Below are 18,731 nucleotides of genomic sequence, written 5' to 3'. Positions count from 1 at the left end.
GAGTTGTTTGCCTTATATAATTACTGCTATAAAGCCAGGTTAGTTTTCACACTGTATCTTTAAAAGCAAAAATCATTTTAAAAGGTTCTGAATCACCTCCAACGGGAACGTACAGAGGCATATGAAAGGAAAATACAGCTATTTCAGTACTGGGGAAATGCAGTCATAATGCAGGGAAGAAAAGCGAATTTCCCGGTTTCCACAATGCTGTGGCATTTTCTGACCCCCGTCACTCATCAAGGGCTGTCGGTGGTGAGGAGGGCTAATGCAAGCCTCCATCACCACCATCTTCCCGAGACCAAAGGCCGGCTCCAGCAGTGGCAGTTCAGAGGCACTCCCAGGACTGCAGGCGGACGCCAGCGATTGTGGTACCACTTAAAGGGCCTGAAATACCTTTATTCACTGCTTCAGTGCTTTCTTGCATCAACCCACATAATTCGACTTGGCAATATAGAAAATGGTAAAGTGGAGTTAAGGGAAATCCTGACGAAGACTGCAAATCATGTTCAGAGTGGAAATTGTGACTCTGTCAGCATTACCAGTATTTCCTGCCCAACAACCAGTAGATCTGTAACCAAAATGGCTTGCTGTGAATTTTGCAGCACCCAAGCCAAAGCAATAACATTTCCAGAAAAGCATATGCACCATGACAGAAGACCACAGCAGCCCAGAAAAATGATTTTCCTGGGAAGGTCCATGCAGTGATGAATAGGGCTCTTGATGCTATGGCAGCTGGGCAGAGATTTTCACTGTTTCCAGCCCACAGTGAGGTAATTTTAAAGGCACTTTCCCCTCCATTTGTTCTACATTCACTGAATGTACATTTTTTGATGTCAGAGGGACACTGCAGAAAAGATCAGATGAGATAGTCTGACAATAGAGCCAAAGTTCAAAGATGCTCCATTTTCAGGTAACAGCCGCGACAGTTTGTCTGCATTAAATCTCTTGAGGGCATGTCACTCTCACCCGGTCCACAGCTTTTCAAACAGTTCAAAACAAACAAATCACTTAGTCGTTGAACAACTCTAACATCTGATACCATCACACAGAAGTTGTAGCGATAGCCACTAATCAAAGTTCTTTTCATTCCGTTCAAAAAAGAAAATTCCTCAGCTTTGGTTTAAGATCACTTTTTATGTTGTTCTTTTGAAAATTATTATATGCCAAAGCTAAAAAAAGAGAGAAGATTCTGTCTGAAAGACGAACCAGAAAAGTCAAGCTGTCTAGCTGCACGCTGCTGTCAGAGACTAACTATGGTGTGGGGTGGGAGTCATCGGAGGTGACTGGCGAGGCCTGTAAAGGAATAGCCAAGGCCTCCATGGAACTGCCTGGCCAGGCCTCAGGTGAGACCCCACGCTCAGCAGGTACATCCGGGCATCTGTGCTCTCCTTTCAGGCGTTCCGGCTGACTTCGCAAGGAAGCGCGTACATCCAAGGCCAACACCACCAGGCGGTAGAACTGTAACACCACCACCAGGAAATTCTTGGCAGCAAAGAACACTAGCATCTGGTTGATCACTTCGAAATAGGTCATGAGTATGAGCCGCACAACAAGGAAGGGACCATCTTGTATGAAGATACTGATTCCAATGTTCCATAGGTCGGCACTGTATTGGCAGAAGAACCGGCTGGAGAACCCCCTGGTTGTCATGGACACAGGGCACACGACATTCTGTACTGAAAACACAAGACAGGCCAATTAACGCAGGTCTCTGAAATGCATAAAAGAATGGAGTGGGTAAAAGCCATCAAACATTGGGGCTACGCTAGTTCACGATTGGGAGTGAGCCTGTAATTTCATTCTGCGGGGCAGGGGCATAGAAACAGCTGAAACTACCCTGCCATTGGACAGCCTTCATCATTTTATATTCAAAATGCATCATCTGTTTCAAGTCCAATCAAACACATGAAAGAAAACCAGCCTCTACTTTCTATCCATGTAAAAAAAAAAATCCAGCTCACCTTCAAGTCCTCACACTGGGGAGAGCACCATTAACTAGCTAGATAAAGAACAGAAGAAACCGCCCTGTCTGTCTTTGAAGTCTGCAGCATAGGGAGGCATCAGGGCGGCAGGGTACTCTGGGCCTCAAGTCAGGGAGTCTGGCTGCTGCTTCTGGCTTCCTTACTTTCTAACAGCAAGATGCTGGCCATGTTACTTAGGCTGCCTGGGCCTGCAGTTTCCTCCTTTGAAAACTGCAGAACAATGATACCTTTGAGGAGAGGGCCCCCTATTCCCTGATTCTTTTTGTTTCCATTAGACTAACACCCTGTGGAGAAGGCAATGGCAACCCACTCCAGTACTCTTGCCTGGAAAATCCCATGGATGGGAGGAGCCTGGTAGGCTGCAGTCCATGGGGTCGCTAGGAGTCGGACACGACTGAGAGACTTCACTTTCACTTTTCACTTTCATGCATTGGAGAAGGAAATGGCAACCCACTCCAGTGTTCTTGCCTGGAGAATCCCAGGGATGGGGGAGCCTGGTGGGCTGCCGTCTATGGGGTTGCACAGAGCTGGACACGACTGAAGCAACTTAGCAGCAGCAGCAGCAACACCCTGGCAACTCTCCTTTCTCCCTGTCCATCTTTCCCTTAAGATAATGTATGACTTACCTGGCTGCTAAATTTGGAAGATGAACCGGAGTATACATGGCCAAGATCCTTCTGCATCCTTTCTTTGGTACCTACCTATTTACTGGCTGACTCACTCAGGCCTCTATGTAAATTGTGTTGTGAAAATTCAAGTGCTTCTTCAAATTCAAACTTAAGTCATGTTAAACATATTTCTCTAATGGTAGTGGGAAAAAAGCCCAAATAACTGCCGTTGTTATTGTATTTTGTCTAATTCCTTATGGTTTTGTTTCACAGTTTACAAGAAAGACTGGATATAATTACTGATTTTCCAGTTGAACAAAAGGAGGTCCAATCAACAATGGAACCTTATTTGTTTTAATTTTTAAAATGTAAATTTAATTCAGGGTCAAGGGCAGAAAATAATCCTTTTATAATAACACAGCCTTCCACGTGGAGTTTTCAAACAAAGAATGCCTTCGTCTATTGGAGCCTGCAAATACTATGAAGCCGCTTTGATATGGGTGCACATAATGTACTGTTTGTTGGAAAATACAATAGTGATTTAGTCAGAAGTAACATTTGGTCTTTGTTTTTCAAACAGCTGCATAACATTATCGCCCATGAAAGTTTACAAAATTTCTTTCTTAAATAAAAATTTTCTAAGTGAGGCTATAAACCACAAGATATGGGAGGGTGAGGACGAGCAGAGGGAATGACAAAAGAAAAACCAAGATAAGATCAATAATAGTCTTTCCTAAGATGTTAGGGTCAGGAAATGTCTCCCAGAGGATTTCCTGAGGGTATCATTCAACATCTAAACTGATGGTGCCTAATATGCTGGCAGAGGACACCAGCTGATCAATGGGTATAGAGCACGTGTGTGTGTGTGTGTGTGTGTGTACTTATTTGTATACATTTGTTTGCAATTATTAACTCATAATTAGGTTCTGAGCATTTCCAAAAAGCCACAGCCATGCTTTCCATCTATTCTATTGACAGTTTTGTTTTGCAAAAGTGGATGATAAGGTCTAAAATGGCCTCTGAAACCTCTGTGCTTATCAAAGTGGACCAAAAAGGATGCAGAAAAATTAAATATCTTTGTACAAAAATTCATTCTACCCCTGAGGTCATCAGGTAGGGTTCCATAAGAGAGGAATCAGACTTGAGGAAAATATAACTATTCAATCCAAGAACTTATTCAGAGTGAAATGGCATCCAGGAGAATTGCTACATCAAAATTCTAGGGCTCCTAGAATTTATAGGCTCACTCCAGGTCAATGCAGTACAATAAAACCATCGGTATTAATAAAAAAAAAATTACATTCTATATCTGTGTTAACAACACAGCCATGTATGACCACTGAGCAGGCTAGTGTGACTGAGGAACTGAACTTTTAATTTGATTTAATTTTAATAACTTTAAATTGCCACATGTGGCTAGTGGGTACTGTACTGGATAACGTAGCACTGGATCATCAGTATGAAATGCCTGAGGAACAGTTTACTTCTGGCAAAGGCTTAGGGGGTGTATGTCTTTATTAAAATAAGCCCAGGGGAGTATAAGACCCACTACTGAGGAAAAAAATCTAGTTTTCCATGTGGCCCTGAAACTGCTCTTATTCCTTTCGACTTTCTAATACAAAGGTCTGACAAAAGAATGAAAATGACCCCTTAAAAATATCAAGAGATAGCATTTATATGCCAGTAACTATGCTAATAAGCACAGTTGTTGCAAACTACATCTTATTTTTGTCACCAAAAGAACACTCAACCCTTACTACAACAATTATCAACCTTATTTCATGGATGAAAAACTGAGGCTCCTAACTAATTTTCAGAAGTGATGGAACCACTGTGTGAAATGGACATAAGGCTGTGCTCTTATCCTCTCAACGACCTCAGGTTCACCAGGTACCCGAAGGGAACCTTCTTGTGGCTCTCCCCAGCTTCAACCCGCTTTTCTTCTAAACTGAGCTGGAACTAACACTGAGCTATCAAAGTGATAAGAAAATGATAGTCCTCTCAAATGATTCCTTAGCTTCATTACAGTTTCATAATCAAGAGCTGTTATTTTCGGTTTCTCTGAACAAACATCAGATACTTACCTGCCAGGTCAAGTGGAAACTGTAGCATGCTCCAGGTCCATATAACAAGGATGGAATAGACCAAGGCAGGGCTGTTCCTGGGATGTAGACAATATTTTAAATTAGTGATGAAAAACATGATCACATGCAGAAAAATATTTCCTCTTTTCTCTCCTTTTTGACTATACTCTAATAAATGAGAGCTGTCAAAATATCTTGGCACCAAGATATTTTGACAGCTCTCATTTACTAGGGTATAATATCTAATATTATAAGATATTATCTTGGTGATCACCAATATATATTTGTGAAAAATCCATGCATGATTAAAATGAAATAATGAAAAAGAAGTTTTTAAAAATATGAAACTTCAAACCCAACTTCCACATGTGGCAACATCTATGTGAATCATGGCAAAACCTCTCGGTCCCATATTGCAGAATTTCGTTTTACAGAATCACAGAAGCATTATAGGACAAAAGTTAGATATTAACCTGAAAATTCAGAGGGGTTATTTCAAGAAATTTGAAGGACAGAAAGTGAAAACTGTCCCAGGTTCCCAAGACTCTGACTTAAAAATCCCTCTCCAAAGGGTTGGATAAAGCTCAACAATTAAGAGCTTAGCATGTAAAAGAAACTCCATCCTCAGCTGGAGAAAAAAGTGGGAGGATAAATCCAATAATCAAAGGTTTACAGTGGACACTAGGAGGTAAATTATTTCATTCACAATTGAACGTGTTTCAGTTGTGAATCAAGGAATATGATTGTTTCATTCACCGCTGGATTCCCAGTGCCTAAAAGAGTGCCTGGGAAATAACAGTCACTTAGCAAATATTTATGGAAGGAATTGTTGCATGTACAAAAGGATCCATACCTGGAAAATGTACAGATGTCATAGACCGAGGAGAATGGTCTCAAAGACTAAAGTCAGAAAGAATAGAGGTTACAAAAATATAAAGGATATGAAAGAAGAATCAAAGTCACTCTTTTACAGCAAAAACCCAAAGGAAGTTATCAATTTGAGGTTAGTGGTGTAATAACAGATTTTGTTGCCAACTTCTCTGTCAAGAGGGATTTCCAGAATGGAGAGGGATAGAAAAACATCAGGGAAGAGTAATTGAAACCAAATTCAATGAGGTGATTGTAAGGGATGTTTTTAAATGTTCCGAGTATTGAAGTCCTGAAAAATTAGATCTCAAAACTCTGAGAGAATTTGTAAATGAGATTTCTAAGCCATCATTATCTGTCCTGGCAGATGATGGTGCAGACAAGGTTGACAAAAAATGAGGTCTTAACTTTCAAAACGAAGCAAAAGTATATCTTGAACTATAAAAGTACATTTACTATTAATCCCCAGTTAGATTATAAAACTGGTTACTTGAAAGATTTCTGAGAGCCTGTATTGAAGAGAACAGTAATTACTAGGAATCATCATAGGTTTTCTGAGAACAAAAGCACTCATCTAAGATTATTTTCTCTCTCTCTCTTTCCTTTTCTTTAAAAATAGAGTTAGGATTACTAAGCAGGTAATGATATATAAATTAATAATAGACATTTGGATTTAAACAAGGCTCATGAAAAAGCCTCCCGTGGTGTTCTTATTAGCAAGATGAAGAAATGTTCTGGGTGTGAGTACAGTTAGGCGGATTCCTAACTGCGTAAATGACTCCCCAAAGGAAGCTCTCTACCGGGTGGCTGCGGCCCTGCTTTTGATTCTGTTGCACTTCACATTTCATCCCTGAGTTGGTTGCTGATGCTGATGGAAGGCTTCTCCTATGCACATATGACACTGGAGGTTGGATCAGAAACCAATACCCCAGAAGACACAACCAGGATCCCCAGAGATCTTCACAGGGTGTAGCTGAATGACCTTTAATAGGATAGAAGAGGTGGCACTTCATAGCAGCCATTCGAAACGCTCAAGGATTTTCCCTTCCTATTATCTAGTTATGAGTCCACAGTGTGATATAATTTTTGATTTTCCAAAATCAAATGCAATCATAGATCACTTTCCAAGAAGTATAAGTCAAGAATTTTAAATCCAAATGCCTGGGGAATGTGATCTATAATTTTCCCTTTGCAGTTTCAATGTCTACATTTAGCAGACCTTCAATAAGTGCCTGGATTTTTAAATAATCTTACCTGCAGTTTCTGAGCTCATACTATGTGCCAGGGAGTTTTCTACGTATTTAGCTCTGCAGTCACACTTAATCCTCATACCGGCTCAACAAATGGGTACACTTATGATCCCTATTTGGCCAGTGATTTTAGCATCCACCCTTTTAACCTTTATGTGATAGTATTTCCATGAAGAAAATGGAAAGTTTTAGCCCTGCTCTGTTCTACAGTGTTCAGAGTATATCTGAAATATTATGTGCTGCCTTCATGTTTTAGGAGGAACGTTTAAAACGTCTTTGGTCCAAAAGAGAGACTCTTGGATGGTGAGAGACCTCAGAGCTATGTTAGACGTGGCAGAGTTCATGAAACTAAAAACCAGACGATTCCTTAAAAACTGAAAGCGTTATCATCTGAAAATGAATTAAACTTATTTCTTGTGACTTCAGAGAACCAACTCAGGTTCAAAGGATTTTAGCTGCACCTATAAGAATCCAAATTTCATCACAATAGAGGAAAGTACTTTCTTATAATATTAACTCAAAATAGAATGAGTTGCCCCTGGGGTTAGTATATTCTCTATTAGTGAAAATGTTCAAAGAAAGTCTGGACAAAAACTTATTGAGAACATTTTGGAGAGGATTTTGCAAGAGATGTAAAATAGATTTCTCCATAGATGGTCACTTTTGAAGTTTCTTCTCATCTCAGACTTCAATAATTCTACCAAAAACCTCATGTGCAATTTTGTCTGCAAGGCAGTAGAAAGAAATGGTAAGGCATGAACTCTGGTGCTGGGTTGCCAGAATTCAAACATCAGCTCTAACCCTCACCAGAAAGACAGGGCATGGGCCTCCAATTCCAGACTAATCATTTACCAGCTACCTGAATATGAACAAATAATATAATACCTATGTGCTTTAGTTTGGTGGTTTAGTTGCTAAGTCAAGTCATGTCTGACTATTTGTGACCCCATGGACTGTAACCTGCCAGGGTCCTCTGTCCTTGGGATTCTCCAGGCCAGAATACTGGAGTAGGTTGCCATTTTCTTCTCCAAGGGATCTTCTCCTGCTTTCGTTCATGCACTTTCAATGACAGTAATAATAGCTACTGGATTTTATTTGATAGTTGTATTACATGTTGTTTAAATATGTTAAACATATAAAATCAGCTCTCAGAACAGCACATGATACAGGCTAAGCATAGTTGAGTGCTACAAGCTATATATATATATTACTAGGTAACCTTGAGACTGTCACAACTTCTCTTGACTGCCACTGTTAAACTTACAAAATCCTGATACTGATGGTCTCTACTTAATGGTGTTATTGTAAAGACTAAATAACTTATCACAACTAAAACCCTTAAAGCAGTGCTTGGAACACAGCAAGAGATAAATATTACCAACCACTACTATTAGTAGTAGTAATAGTATTTTTATTATGGGAACATACTTCTTAAACACTTTGTGCTTTAACTTCATTATTATACAAAATAGGGATAAATGATAAACTGACCTTGACCCTAAATAAGATTCTAACTCTATGATACTGAATATATATTTTTTGCAAGTGTTCTCTGAGCACATGCAGTATGGGAGAATGTGGGTATTGACAAATGTATTAGTAAAGTTATCAAACATAAATTTTGAAAAGATGACAGAAAATCTTTGGAGCAAATTTGCATTATGAATTCAGGCAGTAAAATTTACTCAGGAAGGTTAAATGCTGGAATATAATTAAATCACTAAGCTTAAATGGCAAACACTCCAAACTTATGAAGGAATTTTGGAATGAATTTATCCAACATTATCTCTATTGTGTAATTGTCTCCCCCACTTGTCTTGCCCCATTTTCTCATGTGTAATCTATCTTCATAAATGTCAGCTGACAAGCATGTAAGCAGACAATGGACTCTATTCATAGAGAGACAAAAGATCTTTTGAAGTATAATTATAGATGTGAGTATCACTTCTCTACTTGGAAAACTTAGGAGGATAAAAGACTGACATTTGGTAGATCAGTACACCAAAACTATTGAGTGAAAAACTAAAGATAAAGTCATGCACTGCTAGTTGTTTTTAGTTTTTAAGTTTATTGATTTACAATGTTGCGTTAATTTCTGCTGGACAGCAAAATGACTCACTTATACATATATATATGTTCTTTTTTTTTATTCCTTTCCATATGGTTTATCCCAGGACGTTGAATATAGTTCCCCATGCTATACCGTAGGACCAGTTGTCTCTCCATTCTATATGTAAGAGTTTGCATCTACTGACCCCAACTCCAACTTCCATCACTTCTCCACCCCACTTCTTGGCAACGATGTTTGTTCTCTATGTTCGTGAGTCTGTCTCTGCTTTGTAGGTAGGTTCATCTGTGTCATACTTTAGATTCCACATAAGTGGTGTCATATGATACGTCTTTTTCTGACTTACTTCATTTAGTATGATAATCTCTAGTTGCATCCATGTTGCTGAAAATGGCATTATTTCATTCATCTTTAATGACTGAGTAATGTCCATTGTATACAATAGATATTTAGATCATTTCCCTGTCTTGGCTATTGTAAATAATGCTGCTATGAATGTAGGAGTGCATTGTATCTTTTTGAATTATAATTCTGTCTGGATATATGCCCAGGAGTGAGATTGCTGGATCATTCTGTGCTGTGCTGTGCTTAGTCACTCAGTCCTGTCTGATTCTTTGTGATCCCATGGACTGTAGCCCACAATGCTCCTCTGTCCATGGAGATTCTCCAGGCAGGAATACTGGGATGGGTTGCCATGCCTTCCTCCAGGTTGCTGGATCATAGGGCAAGCCTATTTTTAATTTTCTGAGGCTCCTCCATACTGTTTTCCAGAGTGGCTGCACCAATTTACATTCCCAGCACAGTGTAGGAAGGTTCCCTTTTCTCCATGTCCTCTCCAGCATTTGTTATTTTAGACTTTGTAATGATGGCTATTCTGACCACTGAGAGATGATACTTCATTGTAGTTTTGATTTGCATTCTCCAATAATTAGTGATGCTGAGCATCTTTTCATGTACCTATTGGCCAGCTGTATGTCTTCTTTGGAGAAATGTTTGTTTAGGTTCTTCTGCTCATTTATTTATTTATTTATTTTGTGTTGTTGAGTTGTGTGAGCCGTTTGTATACTTTGGAAATTAAACCTGATTGGTCACATTGTTTGCAGATATTTTCTCCCATTCCATAGGTTATTTCATTTTGTTTATGGCTTCCTTTGCTATAAAAAAGCTTGTACCCTTGATTAGCTCCCATTTGTTTATTTTTGTCTTTATTTCTATTGCCTTGGGAGACTGACCTAAGAAAACATTGGTATGATTTATGTTGCAGAGCATTTTGCCTATGTTCTCTTCTAGTTTTATTGTGTCTTGTCTAATTGTGTCTTTATGGCATTTTGAGTTCATTTTTTATGCACGTGTAAGGGTGTGTTTTCATGCATTGCTAATTTGCTTAACTATGTCTTTTTGGAAGTGTAAATTCGTCCATAAATAACAGATAATCAGTGGATAGACTTGCTCTAGCTTTTTAAAAAGCATCTGACAAGCTCTTCAGAGGAGGGGACAAATTAAGGGGAGAGAGAGAGAAGGAACGAAAGGAAATGAAGTATTAATCTAACCTGGAAGAAATGTTTCACCAAGCAAAAAGAGCTAAATTAAAAGAACACACAGTGTGAACATAGAAAAACTCTCCTTTGTTTGGTCAAATATTTACAGTGAAGTTGCAATAAGGCTACAGGAACATTTTACCAAATGTGTTTTTTCTTTTCAACAGATGATCTATGTTCAAAAAAAGACTGCACAGAGTGATCTCCAAAGGTGTAAATAACCACTTAACTGTTGCTGGCAACTATATGGAAATTTAGACTTGTTAAAATGTTGGAGGGTGGCTTTAGCAGAATGAAATGGTCAGCAAACCCTATCCCCAGCAAACATACATAACAATGGAAAAATTATCGAGAACAACCACTTCATATCTCTGGAAATAAACCAAAGGCAAATAGTAAATTGAGTAAGTTATTCATGAAAACCTGGTAGAACTTTAGTTAAGAAGAGTGACTATCTAAGGCATTCTTGCCCATGGGATATTCCTTTATCCCTCCAGCTTTGTATGCAAAGGAAAAATTGCATCAGACAGTTACATAAATGAAGACTTCATTGAAGGTCATTGCAGTAAGGGAGAGAGACTGAATTCACCCCCATTGAAACAAAAGGCTGAAGCGTTTTTAAACAGGGGGGTAAACCAGTGGAAAAGTACTAGAGGACATTAAAGAGGGAAGTTGGTCAATGTGATTAGGCTATCTGTATTTGCTTATTGGCACTGATCTAAGTTATGTTCCTATCATCCCAAAGAGTCTAGGAGACAGAAGTGCTATCTCTCTTGATGATCAAATTTCAAAGGGCTGGCTCTTACATCCTTAAAAAAGATATTCCTGGGTCATATTATAAAACTGGAAAGAGGGTGAGAAAAGACTTGCATCTCAAAGGGACAGAGGAAGAATTTACAACCCCAAGTGTTTTTTTTAAATAAATGCTTTAAGGAAAGGAAAATCAGAGGCCTATATGCAGGAATAAACCTTTTTAAAGTTTAGTCAAGATGAGGGAAATGTTAAAATTGTCTTGGTCAATCGGAGTAGTGGTTTTTACAACAGGGAGAGCTTGACAATGAAAACCAGAAGCTCCTTGTAATCAGAGTATACTGACTTGATTTGGAGTAGAGTGTGGAATCCCATGGTTAAAGGTGTGGTCAGTGAAGGTAACAAATTTGGTTGGAAATGAATGGAGAAGTCAAAAACTTTGCTACTTTGAGGTTTCAATCCCAGTCGGGGTGAGTGGTTGACTAACTTGAAATTTAATGGAGAAACTCCGAGAACAAGAGAGCCAGAGAAAGGCTAGGTAACATCTCCATGTATGCCAGACATATGCAGAGATGATCCAAGAAGGGTCAGTAAAGATTTGAAACTGGATAAATATGAAAACTTTGATGTGCTTTCCAGTTCATAAAAAGATCCATTTGTTCATGAAAGGTGGAAATCAAAAAGGCTAAAGGCATTTGATCATAATCGCTGCTCAAATCATTTGACTGATCATAAGCTGTGCAGTTATAGGTGTGACTCTAATAGCCACACTAAAGACAAAAATAAGAAATAAAAAGAAACAAAACAAGATCAAGCAGAGACATCAGTGACTGGAATCCAAGGGAAGATAGAATCCTCAGAATAAATTCAGGCAGTTTATTGAGACAACAAAAACAAGAAGATGCCTGAGGCATATGGGGAAGCCTGAGGATAATATATTGCAACACAATATAAAATGTCTAGTTTTTAGCCAAAAGAGTATGAGACATGCAGAGAAACAGGAATGTGTGATTCAGCTCAGGAAAAAACAACAACAATCAATCAATCAATCACTAGAAACTAACTCTAATGGGGTCCAATTGTTGGGTTTAGCAGATAAAGACATCAGAGCAACATAACACATATCCTCAAACAATGAAAGAAAACTCTGTTCCATAAACCAAAGAAAAGTATGATGACAATGATTCAACAACTAAATAAGTGAACTATGGAATATAAACTAAAAAGAGACTTAAATAGAAATTCTGGAGTTGAAGATATGGGAACTGAAATGAAAATTTCACAGGTGAATTCTGCAATTTGACTCTACATATATATATTGGAGATGGTAGACAAATCAGTGACCTGAAAGATAAATCAGTGAAAACTAACCAGTCTAAAGACTAGAGAGTAAAACAGGAGAAAAACAAGAGTCTGAGAGACCTACAGAATGCAATTAAGTGTATCTATTTGTGATAGAAGTCCGGATTCATGTTGATGTGTGGCAAAACCAATACAATATTGTAAAGTAAAAATAATAATAATAATAAATAAATAAAAAGAAAGTCAAAAAGAGAAGACTCAGAAAGAAGAGACAATGGAGGAGAAAACGTGAAGAAATTATGGCTGAAAAGTCCTCTGTATGAAGAAAAATATTAATTTACATATCCTAGATCAACAGATCAGAATAAACTGGAAAATTCTGAAACAGATGGGAATACCAGACCACCTGACCTGATTCTTGAGAAACCTATATGCAGCTCAGGAAGCAACAGTTAGAACTGGACATGGAACAACAGACTGGTTCCAAATAGGAAAGGGAGTGCCTCAAGGCTGTATATTGTCACCCTGCTTATTTAACTTCTATGCAGAGTACATCATGAGAGACGCTGGGCTGGAGGAAGCACAAGCTGTAATCAAGATGGCTGGGAGAAATATCAATAACTGCAGATATGCAGATGATACCACCCTATGGCAGAAAGTGAAGAGGAACTAAAGAGCCTCTTGATGAAAGTGAAAGAGGAGAGTGAAAAAGTTGGCTTAAAGCTCAACATTCAGAAAAGTAAGATCATGGCATCCAGTGCCATCACTTCATGGCAAATAGATGGGGAAACAGTGGAAACAGTGGCTGACTTTATTTTTGGGGGGCTCCAAAATCGCTGCAGATGGTGACTTCAGCTATGAAATTAAAAGACGCTTACTCCTTGGAAGGAAAGTCATGACCAACCTAGACAGCATATTAAAAAGCAGAGACATTACTAAGGTCTGTCTTGTCAAGGCTATGGTTTTTCCAGTAATCATGTATGGATGTGAGAGTTGGACTATAAAGAAAGTTGAGCGCAGAAGAATTGATGCTTTTGAACTGTAGTATAGGAGAAGACTCTTGACAGTCCCTTGTACAGCAAGGAGATCCAACCAGTCTCTCCTAAAGGAGATCAGACCTGGGTGTTCACTGGAAGGACTGATGTTGAAGCTGAAACTCCAATACTTTGGCCACTTGTTGCGAAGAGCTGATTCATTTCAAAAGACCCTGATGCTGGAAAAGATTGAGGGCAGGAGGAGGAGGGGACGATAGAGGATGAGATGGTTGGATGGCAATCACCGAATCAATGGACTTGAGTTTGGGTAAACTCTGGGAGTTGGTGATGGACAGGGGAGGCCTGGCGTGCTGCAGTTCACGGGGTTGCAAAGAGATGGACACGACTGAGCGACTGAACTGAACTGAACTGAACTGAACTGAGATCAACAGAGTCATAGTAAGAATAAAGACAAAGATATCCAAACCTAGACACATCTCAGTGAAACTTTCAAAAGTCAAAGAGAAAAAGTAACTCTTGAAAACAGCAAAATAATTAAATAAATAAAAGATCATTTGTGCTGGGTAACAACAAAACAATGGCTAACATCTCATTAGAAAATAGAAATAATGAAGGTCAGCAGAAAGTGGAATGATACATATAAAATGCTAAAGTAAAAACTATTGACCAAGAATTCTGTATACAATGAAACTGTTTGTCAAACATGAAGAACAAATACATACATTTCTGCCAAAGATGAGAAAAATTTGTTGCTAACAGATTTGCCTCAGACGTGACAATAAAGGAAGTCTTTCAGGTTGGAAGAAAAATGACACTGAAAGTAACTCAACTCCACAAGACGGAATGAAGAACATCTTCAAATATGTGGGTAAATATAAGTGAACATATATAATCATATCTTAATTTCTTAAAAATTAATCTATATAACGGTAATGATAAAACTGTACTGTTTGGTTCATAACATATAAAGATGTCACTCATATATAACAATAATAGTAAAAAAGAAGGGGAGGAAATGGAACTATTAGAATGTGAAGATTTAAATATATATATTGTCTTCCCTACTTACATCAATAGAAAAATCAATAGAGGAACTAAAATTGTTCATTAAATATATTTTTAAAGCAGTAAATAACATAAGAACAAAAAGGAAATGAGACGTAGAGAAAAATGAATGCAAAATGGCAGATATAAATTCAACCACATCAGTAATTACATTAAATATTAATGGATTGAACACCTTTTAAAAACTTAGAAAGTGTCCACCCAAATTCGTGTGTACCTAGACTTCAGAATGTGATCTTACTTGGAGGTAGGGATTTTGCAGATGTAATAAAAATAATATGAGGTCATACTAGATTAGCATGGGTCCTAATCTAATGACTGGTTTCCCCAGAAAAAAGAGGGAAAATTGGAGACACAGACACACTGGAAAGAATGCCATGTGAAGACAGAGGCTAGAAGACAAGTTTCTGTTAGATTAAGCCACTGAGTTTGTGGTATTTTGTTATGGCAGCCCTGGGAAATTAATATACACTCCAATTAAAGGACAAAGATTGTCTAACTGAGAGGAAAATACAAGATTTAAGTATGCTGCTGCTGCTGCTGCTAAGTCGCTTTAGTCGTGTCCAACTCTCTGCAACCCCACAGACGGCAGCCCACCAGGCTCCCCTGTCCCTGGGATCCTCCAGGCAAGAATACTGGAGTGGGTTGCCATTTCCTTCTCCAGTGCATGCAAGTGAAAAGTGAAAGTGAAGTCGCTCAGTCGTGTCTGACTCTTAGCAACCCCATGGACTGCCGTCTACCAGGCTCCTCCGTCCATGGGATTTACCAGGCAAGAGTACTGGAGTGGGGTGCCATTGCCTTCTCTGAGTATATGTGGTATATAAAGAATACAGTTTAGATGTAAACATACAGAGTTTGAAAAAAGAGTCCATGTCAATAGTCATAAAATAGAGTGCCTAGATTCATGAGAGGCAAAATAGACTTTTAGACAAGAAATATTACTAGAGAAAAAGAGTGACATGTCATTATGAAAAACAATTACTACATCAGGAAGAACTTTTAAAAATTGCACATCTTAAAACAGGACCTCAAAATACATGAAGCAAAACTGACAATACTGAAAAAGAAACAGACAATTCAACAATTAGAGTTGAAGATTTCAGTGCCCCACTCAATAATTAATAGAACAACTAGGCAGAAAATCAATAAGGATATAGAAGACCTGAAGAAATATATCAGCCAATTTGACATTCTTTAAATTTATAAAACACTCAGTTAAGCAACATGTTCTTTTCAAGCACATATGGAATATTCTCCAGTATAGGCTGTATGTTAGGCAACAAGATAAGTCTCAATATCTTAAAAGAGTTAATTTTGTATATTCTCAGACTACAGCAGAATTAAGACAAAAAAATGCAGGAAGAAATTCAGGCAATCCCCATATGGAAATCAAATAGCTTTGCTTCTAAACAATTCAGAGGTCAAAGAAGAACTCACAGGAGAAATTGGAAAATAATTTGAATTGCATTAAACAAAAAAAGATAACATATCAAAGCTTATGAGATGCAGATAAACCAGTGCTTAGAGGGAAATTTATAACTTTGAATAGCATACTAGAAAAGGGGAAAGAGTTCCAATCAATAAGCTTCTATATTAAGAAACTAGAAAACAGAAGTGCAAATTAAAACAAAGCAAACAGAAGGAAGGAAAAATTAAATATCAGAACACAAACCAATTAAATAGAAAACAGAATAATAATATAAAAAAGTCAGTGAAGCCAAAAATTAGTTATTTTAAAAGACTGAGGAAACTGAGAAGTCTAAGGAAAAATAGAGAAGACGCAAATGACCAACTCAGAACGAAAAGGGCAGGACCATAATAAGTGACTCTACAGGAATTGACACAGGTATAAAGGAATAACAGAATGTTCAGCTTCATACGAAAAATAAACTTAGATAAAATGGAAGAAATCCTAAAATGTAAAATATAATAAAACTTGACCCAAGAGGAAACAGGATAACAGAGTAGCCTTATTAGAAATAGTGATATTGAATTGGTAATAAATATCTTCCCACAAAGAAAAACATAGGCTTAGACAGCTTAAGTGAATTCTATAAAATATTTAAAGAAGAAATAACACCAGTCTTATACAGAGCCTTTCAGAAAATAAAGAAGGAACAATTCTTGAGATATTCATTGAGGGAGTATTACCCTGATAGCAAAGCCAGGAAAAATGCCATTTGAAAATATTACTGAAAGACAGTGTGTTTTACAAATATAGATGTAAAATAATTAACAAAGTGTTAGCAAACCAATTCAACAGCATACAGAAAAGATTATACACCATAACCAAGGGATATTTATCCTAGGAAGCTAAGGTTGATTTACCATCTGAAAATTAGTTAATGCAATACACTATATTAATAGAATAAAGAACAGCCACCACATAACGATAATAAGAAAAACAGGAACATATTTGACAAAATTAAATGTCCATAGAAAGAAAGGAGAGAGAAAGAAAGAGAGAGAATGGAAGAAATAAAGAACTCTCAGTAACCTAGATAGGGATTTCCTCTAACTGATCAAGGGCATCTAATAAAAATATCTGTGTAAAACCTATAGCTAGCAACATCCTTAAATGAAAGACAGAATGCTTATCCTTTGAGGTTTAAAAGTTCACTCATATTTATTCATTTATTTATTTATTTTGACCATGCCTCATGGCATGTGGAATCTTAGTTCCCCAACCAGGGACCAAACCTGCACCCCCTGCAGTGGAAGCATGGAGTCTTAAGAACTGGACCACCAGGGAAGTCCCCACTCATACTTGTGTTCAACACGGCATGAGAAATTTTAGCTGGAGCAATAAGGCAAGAAAAAGAAATAAAAGGCATATAGATTAGTAAGAATCAAAACTATCTTTGCTTTCAAGTGATATTCTCCTATATGTAAAAAGCCCTAAGGAGTCTACAAGACTAATAAGCATGATCGATGGGTACAAGATTACTACACAGAAGTCAACTGTATTTCTATGTAGTGGTAATAAAAACATGAAAATGATATTAAGAAATTAAGGAAATATTTCTATCAAAAAAAATACTTAGGAATAAATTTAGGAAGTGGTGTAAGACCTATATGTTGAAAATTATGAAACACTGCTAAGAGAAATCAAGGAAAATCTGAATAAGTGATGACATAGTTAGGATTCATGGGGTGGAAGACTTAATATTGTAAAGATGCCTCTTCTTCATAGAAATCACGGTGTTAGTTGCTCTGTCATGTCCAAATCTGTGACACCTTAGACTGTAGCTTATCAGTCTCCTCTCTTCATGGAATTCTCCAGGCAAGAATACTGGAGTAGGTAGCCATTCTGTTCTCCAGGGGATCTTCCCAATCCAGGGATTGAACCTTGGGTCTCTTGTATTGCAGGCAGATTCTTTACTGTTGGAGCTACCAGGGAAGCCCGAGGCTTAGATTTAATACAATCCTTATTAAAACTCCAGCAGTATTTTTTTTTTTTTAGAATTTGACAAGCTAATAATAAAACTTATATGAAATTGCAAAGCATCTAGAAAAATCGGAACAATTTTTTGAAAGAATAATGCTAGAGAACTTAAGAATATCTAGTTTCAAAACTGATCCTAAAATGTCAGTAATCACAGTAATGTGGTACTGGCATAAGGACAGACACACAGAGCAGATAGACACACAATAGAAAGTTCTGGAAAACTCCTTACATATGTGGTCAATTGATTTTTGACAAGGAGTGCCAAGTCATTTTAATAGGGAAGGGATAATGTTTCCAACAAATGGTGCTGAGACAGTTGGCCCCAGCTGGGACAAAAATTAGAGCTGGAACAATGCCAAAACACAAAATGAAATAACACAAAATATGAACTTAGACTCTTACCTCAAGATACACAAAAATTAAGTCAAAATATTAGAGAAAAATAGTTCTAATTTTTCGTGAGGAAAATATTTCTTAGAATCTATGATTCCCAAAGCCCTACATAGAAGAAAAAAATGATAAATAGGATCTTATCAAAATTAAAAAAAAATCCGTTCGTCAAATGACAGCATTAAAAAATAAAAAGTTATACACTGGGAAAAATATTTACATTTATGTATCTAATAACAGACTTGTAACCAGAATATATAGACAACTCAGTAAAAATTTAATCCAGTGAAACATGGGCAAAAATTTGAACAGATACTTTCACCAAGGAAGATATATAAAAAGCTAATCAGCACATGAAAGATACTCCACTTCATTAATCATTAA

General features: G+C 37.5%; 1 protein-coding gene across 1 annotated transcript in view; it reads right to left on the bottom strand.

Moving 5' to 3' along the window:
* Positions 1–1,251: 1,251 nt before the first annotated feature.
* The window catches only part of TMEM26 (transmembrane protein 26), a 63,611-nt gene continuing 46,131 nt past the window's right edge, over positions 1,252–18,731 (bottom strand). The window contains exons 5-6 of the mRNA XM_052641338.1: positions 4,675–4,751; positions 1,252–1,676 (exon numbers count right to left, since the gene is read on the bottom strand). Of these exons, the coding sequence (XP_052497298.1) occupies positions 1,252–1,676; positions 4,675–4,751 (502 nt within the window). The remainder of the gene's footprint in view (positions 1,677–4,674; positions 4,752–18,731) is intronic.

This window comes from Budorcas taxicolor, chromosome 5 (assembly GCF_023091745.1).
Source record: "Budorcas taxicolor isolate Tak-1 chromosome 5, Takin1.1, whole genome shotgun sequence".
NCBI lineage: Eukaryota > Metazoa > Chordata > Mammalia > Artiodactyla > Bovidae > Budorcas > Budorcas taxicolor.
This window is presented reverse-complemented; position numbering and strand designations above follow the sequence as displayed.